The following is a 19,816-nucleotide window of genomic DNA, read 5'->3' as shown; positions in this document are numbered from 1 at the left end:
AGGAACAATTTGAGGACTAAGTTGAGAGTAGATCAGAACTGAGCTGGGGTCTGGGAGTTGTGGGTCGAAGATGGTAGTCTGGAGGAGGCAGGGCTTGTTGGAAAGTGAATTCAGTTTAGTACACGGGGAGCCGGAGGTATCACCGAAACTCCCAGAGGGGAGGACTGGGGGTGGGGCGGGGTAGAGAAGGTGGGAAAAGGGGCGTCCCCTTCCACGCGGTTTGGAAAGGGGCTGGACCAGGCCATCGCGGAAGAGGGGGTGGAGATCGCAGCGCCCTGCGGCCCCTTTAATCGGGGGCGCGCGTCGGCCGGCCTGCGCGCTCTCGCCGCCGTCGCCGGGCCGGAGCGGGAGCCGGAGCGGAGCCGGGGCTGGGGCCAGAGCGGGCGGAATGGAGCCCCCGCGCGCGCCGGCTCTGCGCCGCCTGCTACCGCCGCTGCTGCTTCTGCTGCTGCCACTGCCCCCGCGCGCCCGGGCCAAGTACGTGCGGGGCAACCTCAGCTCCAAAGAGGTGAGCGTGCCGGGCCCTCCCCAGCCAACCGCCGAATCCCCGGCGTGGGGAAAGGAAGGCGGGGGAGAGGGAAGGGACCGCCCTGCCCCTTGCCGCCCCCACCCCCCGGGCGGCCCTAGGAGCCTTGAGAAGAGGGGGCTGGAGGAGATGGGGGACTGGGTCAGGGTCAAGACCGAGGGAGGCCTTGGGGTCGAGCAGAGACCTCGGAGGCTGTAGGAGGGACATTGAGGTCAGAGCTAGGCGAGGAGTAGGAGCCGGCTTGAGAGAGTGGAGTTTGGGTTGGGGGCGGGGAACGGCCGAGGTGGTGCTGAAGGGACAGCACTTCTTACTCCGCAGTGAGCCTTGCCTTGACTTCGCGCTCCCGCTCAGGACCGAGAGAGGGCCGTTTGGAATATTGCCCAGCACAGGGTGGTCTCTGGGATCGGCGGTGGTGTGTGGATAATTGGGGGGGGGGATGCCAGTCTGATGGTGTCTGGGATGAGGGTGGCAGAGATGGGGATCTGGCCCTCCAGTGTCTTTCTCAGGGCACCTGGGGAATAAGAAAAGTGTTTGAGGGGGAGGAGTCATCTGAGACAGGAATCCTGGATCCAAGGTGAAGGGATCACAGACGAATTTTGGATGTGACTTGTTCCCCTTATGCTTCTTGGGAAACAAGGTACAGAGGATAGGGAAGAAAAGTTAAGAGTCTATGGAGTCGAGGAGAGTTCCTCAAAGGACTGGAAAAGGGTCTGACTGGACCCCTTTTCCAGGACTGGGTGTTCCTGACAAGATTTTGCTTCCTCTCGGATTATGGACGGCTGGACTTCCGTTTCCGATACCCTGAGGTGAGCCTTCCCCAACCACTCCCACACTGAGGCTGGATGTTCCCTTGGTCTCCAGAGGCGAGGGCAACCCCAGCCCCCCATGCTCCTCCAAACCCCCAAATCTCTGGGCTTGCAGGCCAAGTGCTGTCAGAACATCCTCCTCTATTTCGACGATCCATCCCAGTGGCCAGCCGTGTACAAGGCAGGGGACAAGGTGAGGGCTGTGAGGAGGGTGGATGGGAGGGGGCAAAGGTTGAGGCTGGCCAGGGAGTGACCATGTCCGTCGCTGCCTTTCCCAGGATTGCCTGGCCAAGGAGTCAGTGATCAGGCCTGAGAACAACCAGGTCATCAACCTCACCACCCAGTATGCCTGGTCAGGCTGTCAGGTATGGGCCCAGCCTGGGGGAGTAGGCAGGTGCTGAAGGTCAAGCACCTAAGGACAGTGCAGACAGGCTTCAGCCTTATCGCTCCTCCCCAGGTGGTGTCAGAGGAGGGAACTCGCTATCTGAGCTGCTCCAGTGGCCGAAGCTTCCGTTCAGTGCGTGAAAGGTGGTGGTACATTGCGCTTAGCAAGTGTGGGGTAAGGGACTGTGCTGGATACCTGGCTCTTTTCCTCTTTGCCTTCCTGCCAATAGCCTACCTGCCCACAGCCCTCCTTAGGCCTCCACACTCCCCACAGGGAGATGGGCTGCAGCTGGAGTACGAGATGGTCCTCACCAATGGCAAGTCCTTTTGGACGCGGCATTTCTCGGCTGATGAGTTTGGTGAGCCTATGGAAACCTAGAAGCCAGGATCTTTGAGGGAGCCCAGAGCTGGGCGCTTGCTGAGAGACACCAGCCTAACTGAACCATTTCCTCCTTCCACCAAATCGGCAGGGATCCTGGAGACAGATGTGACTTTCCTCCTCATCTTCATCCTCATCTTCTTCCTTTCCTGTTACTTTGGATGTGAGTCCCACACATGGTGGGGGAAAATATGAGGGGAGGAAAGACTAGGGGAGTGAGCTGCTCTCCCTTCCTGTCTGTGAACAGTCTTCCCTTACACCCTTTCTAGATTTGCTGAAAGGTCGTCAGTTGCTCCACACAACTTACAAAATGTTTATGGCCGCAGCAGGAGTAGAGGGTGAGGTTTGGAGTATTACAACTTTAGAGATCTGTGAAAGGAGGTTACCTGAGGCCCAGGTATCTGGGCCTGAGGGCAGAGGGGCTGGGAGCCTGGACTCCTGCGTCTGAGGGAGGGGGGAGCTGGAGGCCTGGGCTCCTGGGTCTCCTAGGATAGGAGGTCAGTGGGAGTAAACATTCTGGAATCCTGATGGGGGCGGAGGAGGGTTCTGGTCACCTGGATCACAGTGCTAGGGATTAGTGATGCACTGAAGCCAGTTTCTGTCCTTTCCTTTCTCTGCCCATCCTTCCTCAGTTCTCAGTCTCCTGTTTTTCTGCATCTACTGGGGCCAGTATGCCACTGATGGCATTGGCAACGAGAGCCTGAAGATCTTGGGTGAGAATGACGGGGGCCAGGACGGGCACTTGGGCTCCTCTGCCAGCGTGTCTGAGCTGCCCTCTCTTCCCTTCTCCCAGCCAAGCTGCTGTTCTCCTCCAGCTTCCTCATTTTCCTGCTGATGCTCATCCTTCTGGGGAAGGGATTCACAGTGACACGGTGCCCAGGCTGGGTTGGGAGGGAGTGCTGGGGTTGGGGAGTGGCTGGGCTGGGGAATGGGGTGGGAGAAGGGGTAGGGTCTGGGGGGGTGGCCACCCCTCCTCCCTGACGGCCCCACCCCTGCCATCTCCCCTCATGGCCTGTCGCCAGGGGCCGCATCAGCCACTCAGGCTCTGTGAAGTTGTCTGTCTACATGACCCTGTACACTCTTACCCACGTGGTGCTGCTCATCTATGAGGCCAAGGTGAGTCCCACCCATCACTGCCCATGCCCTGCCCCAACCCCCCAAAAAGCTTTGTGTCTTCTTCCACCTGTCTGCTAACCCTTCTCCACACTGCATTCCTCTTGGCGCGCGCTCTCTCTCTCTCACTCTATGATTTCCCACCCTCCTATCAGTCTTTCTAAGTGCATTGCTCCCCTTTTCAATGTCTCTGAGTGGCTTCTCCCTTCTCCCTCTGTCTCTCACTGTCTGTCATATTTATGCTCAATGTCATGACCAAGAGTTCAGGAATCACACAGACCTGGATTCCACTCTGGCTCACACATCTCCCAGCTGGCTCACCTTGGGTGATGGCCACTTTCTTTGGGCCTGTTTTCTCCACTGTGAAATTAGGAAGGTCTTACCTACCCCAGGGCCTCCTCTAAGACTTTATATTACTGTGGCTTCAGCCAAAAGGCATCTCTCTTAGCCTCAGTTTCCCCCTCTGTGAAGTGGGGTGATCCTAAGACCTACCTCATAGAGTAGGCTTTCACATGGCAATGTTTACCCCTGTTGGGCCCATGGTAGCAGCCATATTCTCTTCCTGTCTTTGTCCCTCTTTTTACCTCGATATGCTTTTGTCTCCATCCCTCACTATCCTGTGGCTTCTGTCCTGACCAAGTGCCTTTGTCCCCTGGGTGCCCATGGGTATGTTCCGGGGTCCCAGTGTGGAGGGCAGGAGACCAGGGCTATGACAAACCCTCTTCCTTGGGTCAGTTTTTTGACCCGGGCCAGGTTCTATACATGTATGAGTCACCGGCAGGCTACGGACTCATCGGGCTGCAGGTGGCGGCTTACGTGTGGTTCTGCTATGCTGTTCTTGTCTCCTTGCGTCACTTCCCGGAGAAACAGCCCTTTTATGTGCCCTTCTTTGCTGCTTACACCCTCTGGTGAGATGTGCTGGGCCCCCAGTATGTCCCTGTGTGACCTCACATAAGTCAGTGAACTTCCACCTTATTTTCTTAACCTGTTTAATGGAGGTGGAACTTGTACCTGCCTCACAGTGTCATCGTGAGACTTCAGTGAATTTATATATGTAAGATGCTTATAAACAGATCTAGCATGCAGTAGGTCCTCAGTTGTTGCTAACATGTTCATTCATTAATCAACTATGTATTGATTTTCCTGTCAGGTCCTGGGATGTGATGTGGGGTAGAACTGAGTTCCATTCAACCTACTGCTAGACCCCCAGAATTTCCCAAGCCAGTGGGAATCTTGCCCTTTTTTAGTCTCTGACTTCTGAAAGTCACACAACTTCCCTCCAGTTTGGGACCCACCCGGGGCCTGTGTGTGTGTATAGCAGGGCAGTTGAGCCAGGAGGTGGGGGGCATCAGGTAGCATCTCCACTAATCCAATTCCTCCCCTTCAGGTTCTTTGCAGTTCCTGTCATGGCCCTGATTGCCAACTTCGGGATCCCCAAGTGGGCACGGGAGAAAATTGTCAATGGCATCCAGCTGGGCATCCATTTGTATGCGCATGGCGTGTTCTTGGTGAGGATGGACATCTGGTGGGGTGGGAGACCAGTGGGCAGAGATCAGGTGAGAGCCTCAAACCAGTGTATGAGGCTCTCACCCCAATCTGCCTGAACCTTGTGTTCTGAACACTTGACCCATATCCTTCACTTCATCTCTTCAGTCATTCGATAGACACTTATTGAGAGCCTGCTGGGTTTCTGTAGGCTATTCTACTCTACTGTGCCCCCTAGCCTCCACTCTCTTCTGTTCTTCTTTCCCACCTTGTATCTGGCCTCTTCCCCTAGCCTACCCTCTTTTCTTTGTCCCCCCCTCTTCATTCCCATTCCTGACCCTGTGTCCCCAGACTCTCACATTTCTTTTTTGTATCCCCACTGCCTACCCCCAGCCCCTTGGTCTCTACTCCACCCTTCACCCATACATTCTCCCAAATCTGCCACTCCATCATAGGTCATTGTTTGGGGAGAAGCAGCTGGGATGGGCCAGGCTGGGGCTCCAGGAGCCTGGATCTGAATGGCATCAGGAGGGTACCAGTGGCAAACCTCTTCTTTGCTGTAGTTTAAATCCTATCCAGCCTTCTGGGTGATAGCTCTTATATTCATTCATCAATTTATCCATTCATCCATCCATCCATCCACTTATCCACTCACAACCCATTCATCCACCATTCCGTAGGCACCTATCTCAAACCAGCCTGTTTTATGCTAGGAACACCTATATGCATTTAGTCCTACCCTCTTTTTTAAGTGTCAGAGTAGCCCCAGATAATGGTCATTGGACCCACTATACAGAGAAACAAAGCTAAGACCCAGAGGTGGGAGGTGACCTGCCAGGGCTCTATATAGGGCCTTTGATGGCAGGACAGGTACTTTGGACCTAGTCCTTCTCCAGCAGACCACAAAACCTGGCATGAAAAGGAAACAGGCATCACTGAAGGCCCCAGCTCTTAACCCCAGGAGTCCACCACGTACTCTGTGTAGGAAAGGTGCTCAGCTGAGGGAGGGGGCCAGGTCCTCTATCTGCTACCCCAGAGCCTGACTTAGGTACAGACTCACCTTCCTAGGACAGTCCATCTTGAGGCTCTGCAGGAAGTCAGAAAGGGGCAGAGAGAAGAGAAACGCTGAAAACTCATCATGGGCCAGGCTCTGCACCAGTGGTTTTCATTTCCACCCTTCCCTCATCTTTCAGAGTAAGCACTGCAATCCCTTTCCACCAGCGAGGCTTGGGGAGTTGAATCAACATGCCCCAGATCCCACATTCAGTGAGCTGTGGGGCTGAGAGGTGGGGTGCAGGCTCAGAACACCAAACACTGCGCCCTTTCTGCTATATTTCACCTTGAGCCAGTTTCATTCCTAAAAATGCTCAGGATTTTTTTTAGCTGAGCATGTTTCACCATGGGTGTCCCACTGCTGATTGGTTTAAGCTCCTTCTTCAGTTATTGAACGCAAACTTAGAGGGCCAAGCTGGGCTTCCCGGATGCAGTTCTAGAGTCATACCCAGTTCCTGCCTTTCTTCCAGACTAATTGGGGAAGACAATTCTACATTCAACCAATATTTATTGAGAGCTTATATGTACTAGGTATTGTTCTAGGAGGTATTGGGGAGGTATTTAGCAGGGAACAGAACAGTTAAGTTCCTCCTCTCAAGGAGTTAACATTCTAGGGTCTACTAGTTTAATTGAACTTTCTGTGCTTATGAAAATATTCTAGGATTTTTGCTGTCCCATATGATAATTATTATCTACATGTGGCCACTGAGCACTTACATGTGGCTAGTGTAACTGAGGGACAATTTATTTTAATTTTAATTAAATTATAAATAGCCACATATAGCGAGTGGCTATCATACCACGCAGCGCAGGATGCTGAAGCTTAACTAGTCAGTGATAACCCAGCAATCAGGACACTAACGGAGGAAGCACTGGCATAGGAATAAATTGTGTTGGAAGAAAAAGGTCAGAGCCCACGGCACTGTGAGAGCCCATGGGAGGAGCCTATTTCCGTCTGAAGGATTCAGGGAAGCGTAGGGGATTCCAAGTGAAGGGGGATCCTTAGGACTCCATAATTATGGAGACAGTCAGAGGCTTGGCCAGTGCTTCTTCAACCTGCACCTGGCCCCTCACCCCAGATCATGACACGCCCCTCGGCGGCCAACAAGAACTTCCCCTACCACGTGCGCACGTCGCAGATAGCCTCGGCCGGTGCCCCGGGTCCCGGGGGGAGCGAATCGGCGGACAAGGCCTTCCCGCAGCACGTCTATGGGAACGTGACGTTCATCAGCGACTCGGTGCCCAACTTCACGGAGCTCTTCTCCATTCCCCCGCCCGCCTCCTCCGTAAGCCCCGCGCCCCTGGCGCCCGAGGAGCTGCTGGCGCCGCCCCTGGAGTACTTGACCCCGCTCCCGGCCCCGCCGCCGCCCCCAGCGCCCAGGCGCCTGAGCCCACCCCCTGCTTTTCGCACCCCTCGCGCCGCGATGCCGCGCCGCGACCGTCTCCCGGCGCCCGCGCCTACCCTGCCAGACTGGGTTCTGGCGCTATTGCGCACGCCCCCGCAGACGCCACGCGCCGTGCCCCCACCGCTTGCCTTCCGCAGTTCGCCCCCGCCTCCCCGGCCGCCGCCGGAGTTCGCCCCTCGCGCCCCGACGCCGCCCCTTGAGTACCTAGCCCCGCTGCCCAGGCGTCCCACTGTCCGCTCCTTCCCTGACTGACACAGGCGCCCACACCTCGGGAGGGGGTTCTCCGGCGGGAGGGGGACGGGCCTTCGGGGCCGCATCTGCCCCCCGTGGGTCCCGGACGGCCTCTGACCCTGACCCCCCTCCCAGGCCGGGAAGCAGGTGGAGGAGACGGCGGTGGCGGCGGTGGCGGCCCCGAGGGGCCGCGTGGTGACCATGGCCGAGCCCGGCGCGGCCTCCCCGCCCCCTCCCACTCGGTTCCCCAAGGCGGCCGACCCGAGCCGGGATGGCCCGACGCCGTCCTACCAGCCTCTCGTGCCCCAGACGGCGTCGCCGCACACCGGCTTCACCGAATACTTCAGCATGCGCACGGCCGGGGGCACTGCACCCCCGGTCTGACACCCCTGCCCACCCCTGCCCCATGGGCCGCGCGCCGGGCCCCTGCCGGGCCCCGGCCCCTCTCTTCATCCCGGCCCCAGGGCTGGGCTATCCCAGGCCTTCCTGACCCTCCCCACCCCGCGCGCCCAGGTAGGGGTGCGAGGTGTCCCGCTCCCCCCACCCCCCGACTCTTGTGCCAAACGGTCCCGCGGGAGCCGCTCTCCCCGTCCCCTCCCTCAGCCCCTGCCCCGAGCGGCGCCGGATTCTGGGCTCCCGCTGTTCCGTGACCTCCGGCCCCCTGGCCCCCTCCGAGACCTCTGACCCCGTCGGAACCCGGAACACCAGTGAGGATCGCCGGGACCCTGCCCATGGGGCGCTCCAGGAGGACTCCACGACCCTGTGCCACTGCTCCCGGGACGGATATTGTGAAGCTCGTCTAGACTCTGAAGCCTTCCCTTAGATCTCTGCGACCTCGGACCCGTGTTCTGTCCACCCCGATCTCCATCCTGGGGGCCTCCCTCAGGTCCCCGGCAGAAAGACTTTTATCCCTTCTTGCCAAAATAAAGAAGATTCGTTGAGTTTTTATCTATAAGATGGCCTCTTTTACATTGATGGTGCTCAGAGACGAGGCTGAGAAAGAACCGTTCCAGGCTGGGGATCTCAGTGTGTCCATCTGAGAAATGGTATTTTGGGAGAGGTCTGCATAATCTGACCTTTATGTTGACCCAGAATTTGAGAGCACTGAAGATATGAATCATCTAGTCCTCTTCACCGCTTTTTCCTTTTTACCTTCTCTTCCCGAGTCAGAGGTAGAGGCGCCCTCCAGTGGCACTTACTTTGTCAGCCAGCTGCACCCTGAGTTTGGGTTACGATTTTAGCATTGCGCATGTGCAATTCTTCGGTGGCCAAGGAGGTCAATGCTGCACATGCGTCTGGGCACAAATGGGCGGGGAAGTTTCCGGAAGTCTCCATTTGTGGAGGGGTGGGGTTGAGTGTTCCGCAGTCCTCCCAGGGCCGCTCTGACCTGCTACTCCGCGACTTCTCGCCTCCTCTCCCGGCCCCAGTCTTCCCACACGGCCCCCCCCCCCCCCGCCCCCTCGCCCACCCTGCAGTCTTCCTGGGACCGCTCTGGCCCGAGCGTCTCCTCGACTCTGTGACCTGGGCTATCCGGCTCTGAGGGAGGCGCAGGGTGGGTGAGCGAGGGAGTGAGTGTTTGCGGTCCAGACTGAAGCCCCTGTGGACGGGCTCCGCCTCCGGCTGGAGTCCCTCCCGGACCATCCCGGCCTGCTCGGCCGGGCCTGCGTCCTCTATGGAGGCGCTCGACTGGCTGTAGGACCCTTCACCTCCTGGGGACCCAACCGTCTCTAAGGTCCGTTTCGGCCTGCAGCAGTCCGCGTCTGTAGTTGCTGGACACCGTTTATGGGGTCAGCCAGCCTATGGGGGTCTGTGTCTGTAAGGGACTCCCACGGTCCCTAGGGCTCGGCCCCGCCTATAGCAACCCCATTTACAGGGCCTATCATGGGTCCATAGGGCCCACCCCTCGACTTCCAGAGCCCGTGGACAGCGGCTGTTCCCTTCGCGGGGACTGCGACTCCCAGACCTCCCCGGTCTACAAGGCCATGTCCCGTCCATAGAGGTCGCATTCAGGGCCTTACACCGGTGGAAGGTCCGCGCCGTCTGTAAGGGTCAGTGCCGGAGGCGGCGATGGCCCTGGGCCGGGCTCTGGCCACCACGCTAGCCCTATCTTTGGCCGTACTGGGGCAGCTATCCCCTGGGGCCCGGGCCGGGGACTGCAAGGGGCAGCGGCAAGTGCTGCGGGAGGCCCCAGGCTTCGTGACGGATGGTGCGGGCAACTACAGCGTCAATGGCAATTGCGAGTGGCTCATCGAGGGTGAGTAGGGCAGCGTGGGTCACTCACTCTGTCATTTCCTTGCTAATTCATTCATTTGTGCAGCCATTCATCCATTCACCACATTTCCAGAATCCGGTTCTGATGCAGGCCCTTTCCTCAAAAAAGCAGCCCACCCTGAAAGGCCTTGAAGTCTGGTGGAGGAGTTGCACCCACACTCAGAGGGACGGACAGCTACAAGCTAGGAGCATCAATGAGGGGTATTCTGATTAACTGTTAGAAACCTCAGTCTGTGAGCCCAATCACATTCGTCAAATTTGGGTTCCACTTCATAGCTTTGTGAATTTGGGAAGGTGGCTTCCTTTCTCTGAGTTTCAGCTTCCCCTCCCTCCAAGTGGGGATAATAATACTATTCCCCCTGGGAAAAGGTATAGGGAGGATAAGTGATAATGGAAAAAATGCAGTAAAGCCCTTGCCTGTGTGGCCCAGTTGGTTAGAGCTTTGGCCCCGTGATCGAAAGGTTGTGGGTTCGATTCCCGGTCAGGGCATATACCTAGGTTGCAGGTTTGATCCCCCTTCCGGGCACCTGTAATACCCAGTGCAGGCTTGTGCCGTAGGCAAACCAGTTGATGTTCGTCTTTCTCATCGATGTTTCTCTCTCACCCTTCCTCTGTCACTTCCCCTCTCTAACTGCAATGAAAGAGTGTCCAACAGTGAGGATAAAAAAACAAACAAATAATAGTACCAACTTCATAGGGTTGTTGGAATAAAATGAGAGTAGGTTTTGTTTGTTTGTTTTTAAAGATGTTATTTATTTATTTTTAGAGAGAGGGGAAGGGAGGGAGAGGAACATTGATGCAAGAGAGAAACATCGATCGGTTGTCTCTTACATGCCTCCTGACCAGGGACGGAACCTGCAGCCCAGGCATGTGCCCTGACTGGGAACCGAACCAGCAACCTTTTGCTTTGCAGTTAGATTCCCAACTGAGCCACACCAACCAGGGCATAAGAACAGGTGTTTAATGCACCTGGCAAATAGTAAGTGCTCAGTAAATAATATTAGGAGTGTTGCTGTTGTTATTTTTAAAGTACTTAAATAAAAGCATTTTTTCTATCATTCATGTGCTAGCTATTATATTTGGTACTGGGACATAGCAGAGACCAAGGCAGTCCCAGTGGTCCCCAGTGGCTCGAGGCTTGGGATCCAGTTGGAGAGACAAACACGTTAATAGGCAACGACAGACCACAGTGGTTGGTACTGTGATGGGGAACCCCATAGTGCATGGGATTCCAGAGGAGGTGCTTGATGTGGGGACCAGGGATGGGGGAGAGCAGAGAGGACCTCCTGGAGGAGAAAATGTCTGAGCTGAGACCTAAAGGACCAATAGGAATCAGTCACGAGGAGGAGGAGGAAAAGTAGCCTCTGCCAGGGCCCCAGTCTTACCCTCATGGGCTTCCAGTCCAGTGGGGGAAACAAATTCACACCCAAGGAGCGGAGAGCCCAGAGAAAAAGTCTGACTTAGCCTGGGTGATATCTGAGACCAGAGGCATGTGTAGGAGGGAGCAAAAGGGCATTACAGGCAAGGAGAACGACCTGTACAAAGGCCTGAATGCAGGAGGGTATGGTGCTTTGGAGGAAGTAGAAATGCAGTGTGCTAGAGAACAGAATGCATACAAGAAGACAAATCATGAGCCAGAAGCTGGAGGGTTGAGAGGGAGGCAGAGGGTGTAGGACCGTCCTGGGGGTGGTAGGGAGGTAGAAGAGGAGTCCAAAGGCAGTCAGTGGCCCGAGAAGTCCAGGAAGGCCTCCCTAGGTAGTGAATGTTGGAGAGGTAGTGGCCACCAAGGAGAGGTCAGGGTCCCCCAGAGGATGTCCTGGGCAAAGGCCAGAGGTGCAATGGTCTGGATCGTGCAGGGCCTCCCTTTGCAGGCTGCGGAGCTTGGCCTTTAACCCGGGGCACTGGGAGCCAGGCAGGGGTTTTAAACAGCAGAAGGACATGATCTAATTTATGTTTTATGTGTTATTTACTTATGGCTGTTGTGTGGGGTCCAGATGAAGACTATTTCTTGGCATGTGTGTCTGTCCCCAGCTCAGGGACCATTTCTGTCTGAGGGGTGGAAAATAGAATGGGAAGTATGTGTATGTGTTGAGGGTATAAATCATCCTCTGGCCTTGAAGAGTCCCAGCTTGGCTGGGGACACAGTGTGCGCCGGTCTGAAACAGGAGATCCAGGGTTGGAGAGAGGAACCTACGGAGGGGTGAGAGGACACTGAAGCAGGCAGGGTTCTGAAGCATGCTTAGGAGTTTACTGGGTGAGAAAAGAGAAAATCCTCTATGAAAACAAGAGAGAGTTCACTGCGTCTCAGGAACCATGTATAGGTGTGTCTGGTCTGTTGGCCAGAAGGTGAGGAGGGCACCAGAAGCAGGGGGAGAGAGGGCTTTGGGTGTCACACTGAGCAGCTTGGCTCTGCTCTTGGGATTGAAGGGGAGTCACAGAAGGATTTGAAGCAGGAGTGAGGCTTTGCTCTCAGGCTGGGTGGGGGTGGGTTGGGGACCTGGTGTGCTAGTCTTGCAGGAGAGGATAAGTCCTGACTGGGGCAGGAATTAAGAGGTGGAGAGGCTCAGAGAGCACTGAGAGATGTTTGTGAAGTGTCACCAGTGAGACTTGGGGAGCAACTGGCTGGATATTGGGGTAGGGAGGAGTCCGGGAGACTTCCAGATCCCCCTTGATCTCCCACGCTTCTCAATGTCTAGGACCTCTAAGAGTCAACATGTTCCCCTATCTATTAAAGAAATAAACCATGGAATCACTTAATTTTGTACCATGTTCACACTTCATTGTACCCAGTTGTCATACATCTTCATGAATAAGAGGCTTTTGCTTTCGAAAAGCAAGGGTTTTTGTGTTTGGATCTCTGTTCAGGGTGGCATGGGGGTTGGGCCCATGTTGGGTCATGAGAAAGGAGACCTTGAAATCAGGGAGGAACTTGGGGAAAGCAGATGGTGAGCCTGCCTCTGGCAGGCACTTAACAAAGATGTACTTGTTTTAAACTTTATAGTTTGGTTGAGACTGGTAAGACTGGGAGTTCTTGTCTGGTCTGGCTGAATGGTTCTGCGTACTATAAACCATGGCTTAGGGGTCTGTTGTGATGTTCCCCAGGGCTTTGGTCAGAGCCTGAGGGAGGGATGCCAACTTCAGTATTCTGTCTTTTGTGGATTTCCTCATTCCTTCATCCAGAATTTCCTGAGCTCTTGCCCAGTGCCAGGCTCTGTGCTGTGCAACGTTGGGGAGGGACCCCAAGATGAGTTCGGCCCAGGCCCTGCCCTTGAGCCTCTTAGGTTGCAGGGGCGACACACCTGGACACAGATGGTCCTGGCCCAGAAGAATGAAGGTTATAGTGGGAAGTGAGAACCCCTAAGAGGGGCACCTAACCCAGCCAGGGGGTATCAGGGAAGGCTCCCTGGAGGAGATGGGGAAGCTTGCTGGCAGGAAGGGAGAATGTGCTCCAGATAGAGGGAGAAGCATGTGCAAAGGCCCAGCTGCTGGTAGAGCTGCAAGCAGTGGGGTATGTGAGACAGGTTAGAGAGCTAGACTTTCTCCTGGAGATGGTGGGAGCCATGGAGGGCTTTTGAGCAGAGGAGGGCCAGGGCTGGATGTCAAATTGGGAAGATCACTCAGGGATCCATGTCAGGGCAAGATGAGAGTCTGGGAGGCCAGGAAGGAGGTTCATCAGTGGTCCTGGTGAGAGGACAAGGTCTGGGCTGGCACGCTGGAGTCACCTTCTCAGATCTCCACACCAGCCTTAGTGGATGGGAAGACTTATCCTCATTCTACATGAAGGAGACTGAGGCTTAGAGAGCCCATGACAGTGGCCCAAGATCGCACAGTGGGTGAGTGCAGGGCGAGTGCAGATGAGTTTCTACCCAGGGGGATGAGCGGGTGGCTGGTCCAGGGTTTTCCAGCAGGTCAGGAGCAGAAGTGGAACTCAGGTCCAGTTTTACTAGCCCAGAACGCTTCCCTGAGCCCTTAGTGTGAGATGTGGGATGAGAGAACCTTCTGGAACCAGGACCTGGCAGAGAGCAAGAATAGTGACAGTGCTAGGAATAGTGGCACTTAGGAAGTTCTAGGCCCCGTTAAGCACTTTCTGTGCATTATCGCCTCTGACGCAGGCATAGTCACGTGTCGGCTGGGGCTGCAGTCATCTGAACACTCACCTGGCCTGGACATCCAAGAAGGCACGTGCTCAGCGCTGGCAGATGAGGCTGGCTGTCAGCTGGGATGTCCACATGTGGCCCCCTTGTGTGGCTTTGGCTTTTCATAGCGTGACAGCTGTGTTCTGAGAAGGGGAATTCTATGTGGCCCAGGCAAAAGCTGCAAAGTTTCCTCTGATCTACCCTCAAAAGTCCCAGAGTACCACTTCTGTGCTTTGTACTGGTCAAACTAGTCTCTGAGGCTCTTCCCAGATATAAAGGCCAGGGCATTAGCCCTCACCTCTCGATGGGAGGAGTGGCCAAGAAGTGTGAATCCACCACAGAACCATGATATTCTCACTTTACAGAAGAAGAAACAGATTCCGAGAAGTTAGGCGACTTGTTCTAGGTTACACAGCTAGTAGCTAGTAAGTGGCAGAAATAAGATTTGAGCCCAGGTAGTCTTGCTCCAAAGTCTGTGCCCTTAGGTACCACAATAAACAGAGAGGTGAGACCCTGAGGGAGGCAGAGAGGAGCTGTGTGCTCTAAGATTCGGCTTCTGTCCAGGGAGAAGAAAGGAACCTCTTCCTTCGGTGCTCCTTTGGCTGGGAAAAGGGGACCCTCACAGAGGCCCTTTTCCATCTGGGAGTGTGCTTCCCTGCTTGGGCCTGAGCCCTAGCCCCCAGGCCTGGGTGTGTCTGAAGCTCAAGAGTGAATGGAACAGCTCTGTGAGTTCACCGGAATGGGTTTCCTGTCTCAGGAGGCCGACTTTGCCACCTGAACAGCTGGGGATGTTCAGCCTGATCTCAGGAGTCTTTCCAGGGCGGGTACTATAATTCCTTGCCTGAGCTCTGACCTCCCTGGGCTTTGAGGCCAGAAGCCCCTCCAAGGTAGGGCCCAGATCAGACTCATCGTTGGGCCTCCTCATTATGCAGAGCAGGATTTGGTGTTTGTGGGTGGTCTGCGTGGAGGTGTGGGGAAAGAGTCCATATTGGAGCTTGGTCCCCCTGTTTCTCCCCCCAGCGCCAAGCCCCCAGCACCGTATCCTATTGGACTTCCTTTTCCTTGACACGGAGTGCACGTACGACTACCTGTTCGTGTATGATGGTGACTCCCCCCGAGGGCCCCTGCTTGCCAGTCTGAGTGGGAGCACCCGGCCCCCACCCATTGAGGCATCCTCGGGCAAGGTTGGTGGGGCTGGGCTGTGGTCTGTCGCTGAAGGATCTCAGTGCAGGGTGGGGCAAGGGGGTAGGTGCATCCAGGGAGGGACAGAGAGACAGCAGGCGGGACATGGCATCAGACAGAAGGACAACAGGGACAGAGAAAGGTAGAGAAAGACAAACAAAGGAGATAGGGACCTCCAGAGTGGGGGTGGGACAGGAGTGGACCACCTCCCAGTCAGGTCCCTGAACCCTGCTCACCTGTGCCTACAGATGCTGCTGCACCTGTTCAGCGACGCCAACTACAACCTGCTGGGCTTCAACGCCTCCTTCCGCTTCTCGCTGTGCCCCGGGGGCTGCCACAGCCGTGGGCAGTGCCAGCCCCCTGGGGTATGTGCCTGCGAGCCAGGCTGGGGGGGCCCTGACTGTGGCTTGCAGGAGTGCTCAGCATACTGTGGCAGCCATGGCACCTGTGCCTCGGTGAGCCTGTCCCCAACTGTGTCCCCGTGGGACCCTCACCTGTGTTCACACTTGCTGCTCCCTTCTTCTGTATCTAACTCTGCCCTTGTCTGACTCCCCCTGACGCCCCACCCTCTGCCATGACACTGACCCCACACCAGCAGCCCCGCTCTCATCCACAGTCCTGCCCTCTCAGTCCAGATTCCACCCTCCCTGTCACTCCAACCCCACCCCGCCTCTCCCTGGGGCCCCTCCTCTGCCTTAGTCCACCGCTGTTCTCATCAACAGTGCACTGCTCACCTGTGAACCCACACTGCTTCCTCTTGCCAGGCCTGACTCCATCCACCCACCCGGCTTACTCTATCTGGCCTTAGGGCCTGAGCCATGACTTTGACTTTCAACTGCTATCTGTGGCCCTAAGGCATGCATAGCCATCCTCCGGGCTGGATCACACCTTGAGCCCTCCTTGCCTTGACCTCTTCAGATCTGAGCTCTTCTGGCTCAGGCTGACATGGACCTCACCGTCTTTCTTTGTCAATGTATTTTCTATTTATCGTAATTATTCTCTCTGGGTCTTTCTCTTTGTTTCTTGGTCTGTCTTCTTGTCTCCACTTCTTTGCCTCCTCTGGTTGTGTTTCTGTGTCCCCTTCTTTCTCTGTCTATTGGTTTGTCTCTTTCTCGTTTTGGTCTCTCTGTTTGCCTGTCTCTTTTTCTTTGTTTCCATTCTCTCCTTTCCTGTTCATCTCTCTCTCCTCCCTTTCTGCCCTGTGTGTCTCACTCTTTCTCTATCTCTTTTCCCTGTCTCTTCCTCTCTCTCTATCCCCTGCCTTGTGTCCCCTTCCTCCCAGCCCCTGGGACCATGCCGATGTGAGCCTGGCTTCTTGGGACGTGCCTGTGACCTGCACCTGTGGGAGAACCAGGGGGCTGGCTGGTGGCACAACGTGAGTGCCGGGGACCCTGCCTTCTCTGCCCGTGTCGGGGCAGCTGGTGCCTTCCTGTCTCTACCAGGACTGTTGGCCGTTTTTGGAGGTGAGCAGATGGGGTGTGCGTCTGGAGTCTGGGGCCTGGCAGCCTGTGGCCAGGGCCTGAGACCATCCACCTTCCATAGGCCAGGACCTCAACAGTGCCTTGGGCGACCTCGTGCTGTATAACTTCTCTGCCAACACCTGGGAGCGCTGGGACCTGAGCCCTGCCCCGGTATGGACCCCACTGCTGCCCACCTGGAGGCACCTGCCCACTCTGACAATCACAGCAAGGGCCCCTCAGAGTCACCCCTTCACCCCAGAGTCCCCCTAGCCTGCAGCTTGATAGAGGAACACCTACCCCTTCATTTCTGCTATCTCAGATTTTCTTTTGTCTTCCTTTGTATCCCTTTCTGCAACTTATCTTTCTGTGTATCTTTTGTCTCTCTCTTGATCCATCTCTCTGTTTCTGTCTGACTCTTGGTCCTTGTGTCTCCTTCTGTCTGGATTGTATCTCTGTGTCTCTGTTTTTCTCTGTCATGTCTCCTTCTACTCCTGCCTCTCTGACTCCGCCCTCCTTACTGTGTTTCTCTGTCTCTCCTCTGCTCTTATTCACATGTGTCTATCTTTCTGGGTCTGTCTCTCTTCTCTCTTTGCATCTCTCTCTTTGTCTCACCTTCTGTCTGTCCTCCTTTCTGTGTTCTATCTTTCTCTGTCTCTGCATCTCTGTGTCTGTGTCTGGCTCTCCCTGTCATTCTTTGTGTCACCATCTCCCTCTCCATCTCTGTCTCCTGGTCTCTTCCTCACAGGCTGCCCGTCACTCCCATGTGGCTGTGGCCTGGGCCGGCTCCCTGGTGTTGATGGGCGGTGAGCTGGCCGATGGCTCCCTCACTAGCGACGTGTGGGCCTTTAGCCCGCTGGGCGGGGGCCACTGGGAGCAACTGGCACCACCTGCTTCTAGCTCCTCGGGGCCGCCAGGCCTGGCAGGTCACGCAGCTGCCTTAGTGGACGACATCTGGCTTTATGTGTCTGGTGGCCGCACCCAGCACGACCTCTTCTCCTCCGGCCTCTTCCGTTTCCGCCTTGACAGCACCAATGGGGGCTATTGGGAGCAGGTGATTCCGGCAGGTGGGCGACCCCCTGCTGCCACCGGCCACTCCATGGTGTTCCATGCCCCATCTCGAGCCCTGCTGGTTCATGGCGGACACCGGCCATCCACTGCCCGGTGAGTGACCTGCCCCGCGACCCCTGCTCTGCAGGGCTGGCCTGGCGCGGCCCCTGGCCGTTAGGCTTTAGTGGTCTTTGCCTGCTGACGGGCTCCTGCAGTCCTTCAGTCTCCCTCCTTTCATCGAGTCACTCACTCATCTATTCACTCACTCATTCAGTTACTGAATTTCTTGGTCACTTGCTTTCCCACACATTCACTATCTGTCCATTCCACCAGCCCCTGCTTGGTGTCCAGCCCTGGCTAGATTATGCAGGGAAGCCAGACAGGAGCCCAACCTGGGTCCTGCCACAGAAGCTTCTAGTTCTGAGTGGACCTAAACCCTATCACAGCCGGTCTCAACCCTGAGTGAGCACACGGCATTTAAGAGGCCAGAGGAGGGAGAGAGGCCCCTCCAGCCCCGAGCCCTTCCTCTGCCTTTCCACCATAGGTTCTCTGTGCGGGTGAACTCCACGGAGCTGTTCCATGTGGATCGGCGCGTGTGGACAACGCTGAAGGCCCGGGATGGGCTTCAGGGCCCGCGGGAGCGAGCCTTCCACACGGCCAGTGTCCTGGGCAACTACATGGTAGTCTATGGTGAGGAGGCTCCCTGCCCGCCTGCCTGCCTGCCTGCCTGACAGGGGTCCAAGCCAGCCTTGAGCTGAGGCTCCTTGTGTGGGTGACCCCACCTCCCCCAGGCTTGCCAGCTGTGCCCCTTTCTTCCTTTCCCAGGGGGCAATGTGCACACCCATTACCAGGAGGAAAAGTGCTATGAAGATGGCATCTTCTTCTACCACCTGGGCTGCCATCAGTGGGTGTCGGGGGCTGAGCTGGCTCCTCCAGGAACCCCGGAGGGTGAGTGGTCCCTCTGTTTCCCTGAGGGGCTCCTGATCGCCATACTTCCCATCCCCCAACGGTGAATCTCAGCTTTGCGCAGGAGCCACCTTCGTCCTTGTCGGGGTGAGCCAGACATGCTGTTGGAGCGGTCTCAGAGGGCAGGCCTGTCCTGCACACAGGACTAGGGCATTGTTGCCTTGGAGATGGGAGGTAGTTAACAGCAGCATCAGATCTAGGTTTCAGTTCAGGCTTGCCAGTTTCCAGCTGCCCCAGGGAAATGCCCAAGAAGAGATAACCTTTTCAAGGTCACACCGTGTGAGCAAGTGGCAAACCAGGATGCCTGGCTCCAAAGAACCATCTGTACAAAGCCATCATTTAATTTCCGTGCCTCAGCTTCCCCACCTATAAAATGGAGATTATAGTAACACTTAAGCCACTGGGCTGTTGTGAGAATAAATTAAGATCATGCTTGAAGACTGAAGACAGCCTAGTGAAGGGGTCAACACGTCTTTCTAACAGCAATGAAAGTCCTACGGGAAGGGGGCGTGGAGAACCTTTCCAACTCATTAGATCAGAGACTGCTTTAGGAATCAAAAGAAAGCCACAGGCTGCTCCCTCAGAAAAACACTTGTATCCACAAAGTGGGCATATCATTTCAGGGGACTATGGACTCCCCGGAGGCGTCTCTGTTCTCCCCACCCCACTGAACAGAAGAGTGAGGACAGAGGGCAAGCGTAAGGAAGGGTGTACATTTAAGAGGAAGGGTCCCAGAAGAATCTTGTGCTGCCATCAGGAATAAGCCTGGGCCTGACATTCGAGCTCTCCAATCCAGGACTCCTCTTCCTGTCCCTGTCCCTCTTTTAGGCCCCTTTACTGGGCAGGCGAGAGTGTGAGGTTTCTAGAGGCCTCTTCTTCCTCTGTAGCCTGTGATTTCCTGGGCCAAGTCCCATGTGCTTACTACAGAGCATTCAGGTTCAGTAAGAGGGTAGGTGAGTCGCCAATCACTGACCACTTTCCTATTGGTCAGGACTCTTGTTTTGCTTTTATTTTAAAGATTTTATTTATTTATTTTTAGAGAGAGAGGAAGGGAGGGAGAGAAACATCAGTGTGTGTCTGCCTCTTGCACTCCCCCAACTGGGGACCTTGTCCTGCCACCCAGGCATGTACCTGACTGGGAATCGAACCTGCAACCTTTTGGTTCACAGGCTGGTGCTCAGTCCACTGAGCCACACCAGCCAGGGAAGAACTCTCGGTTTTAAGGGACAGAAATCCAAACCAACTAGCTTAAGAAAAAGGGAGAATTTCTTGGCCAATTAGAGTGAGTTCAGGTTAGGCTAGATCCAGGTGCTCACATGATGACATCAGCAATTTCGCTCTTCAATTCACAGCCGGGTTTACTTCAGTCTC

The 19,816-nt window shown here is 55.7% G+C and overlaps 2 protein-coding genes across 5 annotated transcripts in view; both read left to right on the top strand.

Annotated features, from left to right (window-relative positions):
- Positions 1 to 386: 386 nt before the first annotated feature.
- TMEM145 (transmembrane protein 145) lies at positions 387 to 8,319 on the top strand. Of its 4 annotated transcripts, none has more exons than XM_054567626.1 (15): positions 387 to 508; positions 1,258 to 1,332; positions 1,448 to 1,525; positions 1,611 to 1,697; positions 1,790 to 1,891; positions 1,991 to 2,075; positions 2,187 to 2,258; positions 2,365 to 2,433; positions 2,728 to 2,808; positions 2,889 to 2,967; positions 3,118 to 3,211; positions 3,944 to 4,116; positions 4,596 to 4,716; positions 6,826 to 7,032; positions 7,987 to 8,319. In XM_054567626.1, exons 1-15 carry the CDS (start codon positions 389 to 391, stop codon positions 8,065 to 8,067), a joined length of 1,524 nt encoding a protein of 507 aa, XP_054423601.1. In that variant the 5' UTR covers positions 387 to 388; the 3' UTR covers positions 8,068 to 8,319. The 4 variants fall into 4 exon arrangements, with proteins under 4 accessions (XP_054423601.1, XP_054423599.1, XP_054423598.1 ...); XM_054567624.1 differs by lacking the exon at positions 7,987 to 8,319 and adding an exon at positions 7,519 to 7,902; XM_054567623.1 differs by lacking the exon at positions 3,944 to 4,116 and having other exon boundaries at positions 7,519 to 8,319.
- A 579-nt stretch (positions 8,320 to 8,898) lies between these two features.
- Positions 8,899 to 19,816, top strand: part of MEGF8 (multiple EGF like domains 8) — a 39,736-nt gene continuing 28,818 nt past the window's right edge. The window contains exons 1-8 of the mRNA XM_054567645.1: positions 8,899 to 9,637; positions 14,811 to 14,974; positions 15,221 to 15,427; positions 16,255 to 16,435; positions 16,515 to 16,603; positions 17,178 to 17,593; positions 18,024 to 18,169; positions 18,305 to 18,427. Coding sequence (XP_054423620.1) covers positions 9,451 to 9,637; positions 14,811 to 14,974; positions 15,221 to 15,427; positions 16,255 to 16,435; positions 16,515 to 16,603; positions 17,178 to 17,593; positions 18,024 to 18,169; positions 18,305 to 18,427 — 1,513 coding nt within the window. The 5' untranslated portion in view covers positions 8,899 to 9,450. The remainder of the gene's footprint in view (positions 9,638 to 14,810; positions 14,975 to 15,220; positions 15,428 to 16,254; positions 16,436 to 16,514; positions 16,604 to 17,177; positions 17,594 to 18,023; positions 18,170 to 18,304; positions 18,428 to 19,816) is intronic.

This window comes from Pteronotus mesoamericanus, unplaced genomic scaffold (assembly GCF_021234165.1).
Source record: "Pteronotus mesoamericanus isolate MK-2021 breed Mesoamerican mustached bat unplaced genomic scaffold, CSHL_Meso_final contig_186, whole genome shotgun sequence".
Classification (NCBI taxonomy): Eukaryota; Metazoa; Chordata; class Mammalia; order Chiroptera; family Mormoopidae; genus Pteronotus; species Pteronotus mesoamericanus.
The sequence above is the reverse complement of the archived record's forward strand: the minus strand, read 5'-3'. Positions and strand labels throughout refer to the sequence as shown.

Coding starts and splice junctions, on each gene's coding strand:
- TMEM145 (XM_054567623.1), top strand. CDS start 389: ATGGAGCCCCCGCGCGCGCCGGCTCTGCGCCGCCTGCTACCGCCGCTG. Junction 2,434..2,727: donor GGCCGCAGCAGGAGTAGAGG/GTGAGGTTTGGA, acceptor ATCCTTCCTCAG/TTCTCAGTCTCCTGTTTTTC. Junction 4,717..6,825: donor ATGCGCATGGCGTGTTCTTG/GTGAGGATGGAC, acceptor CCCTCACCCCAG/ATCATGACACGCCCCTCGGC.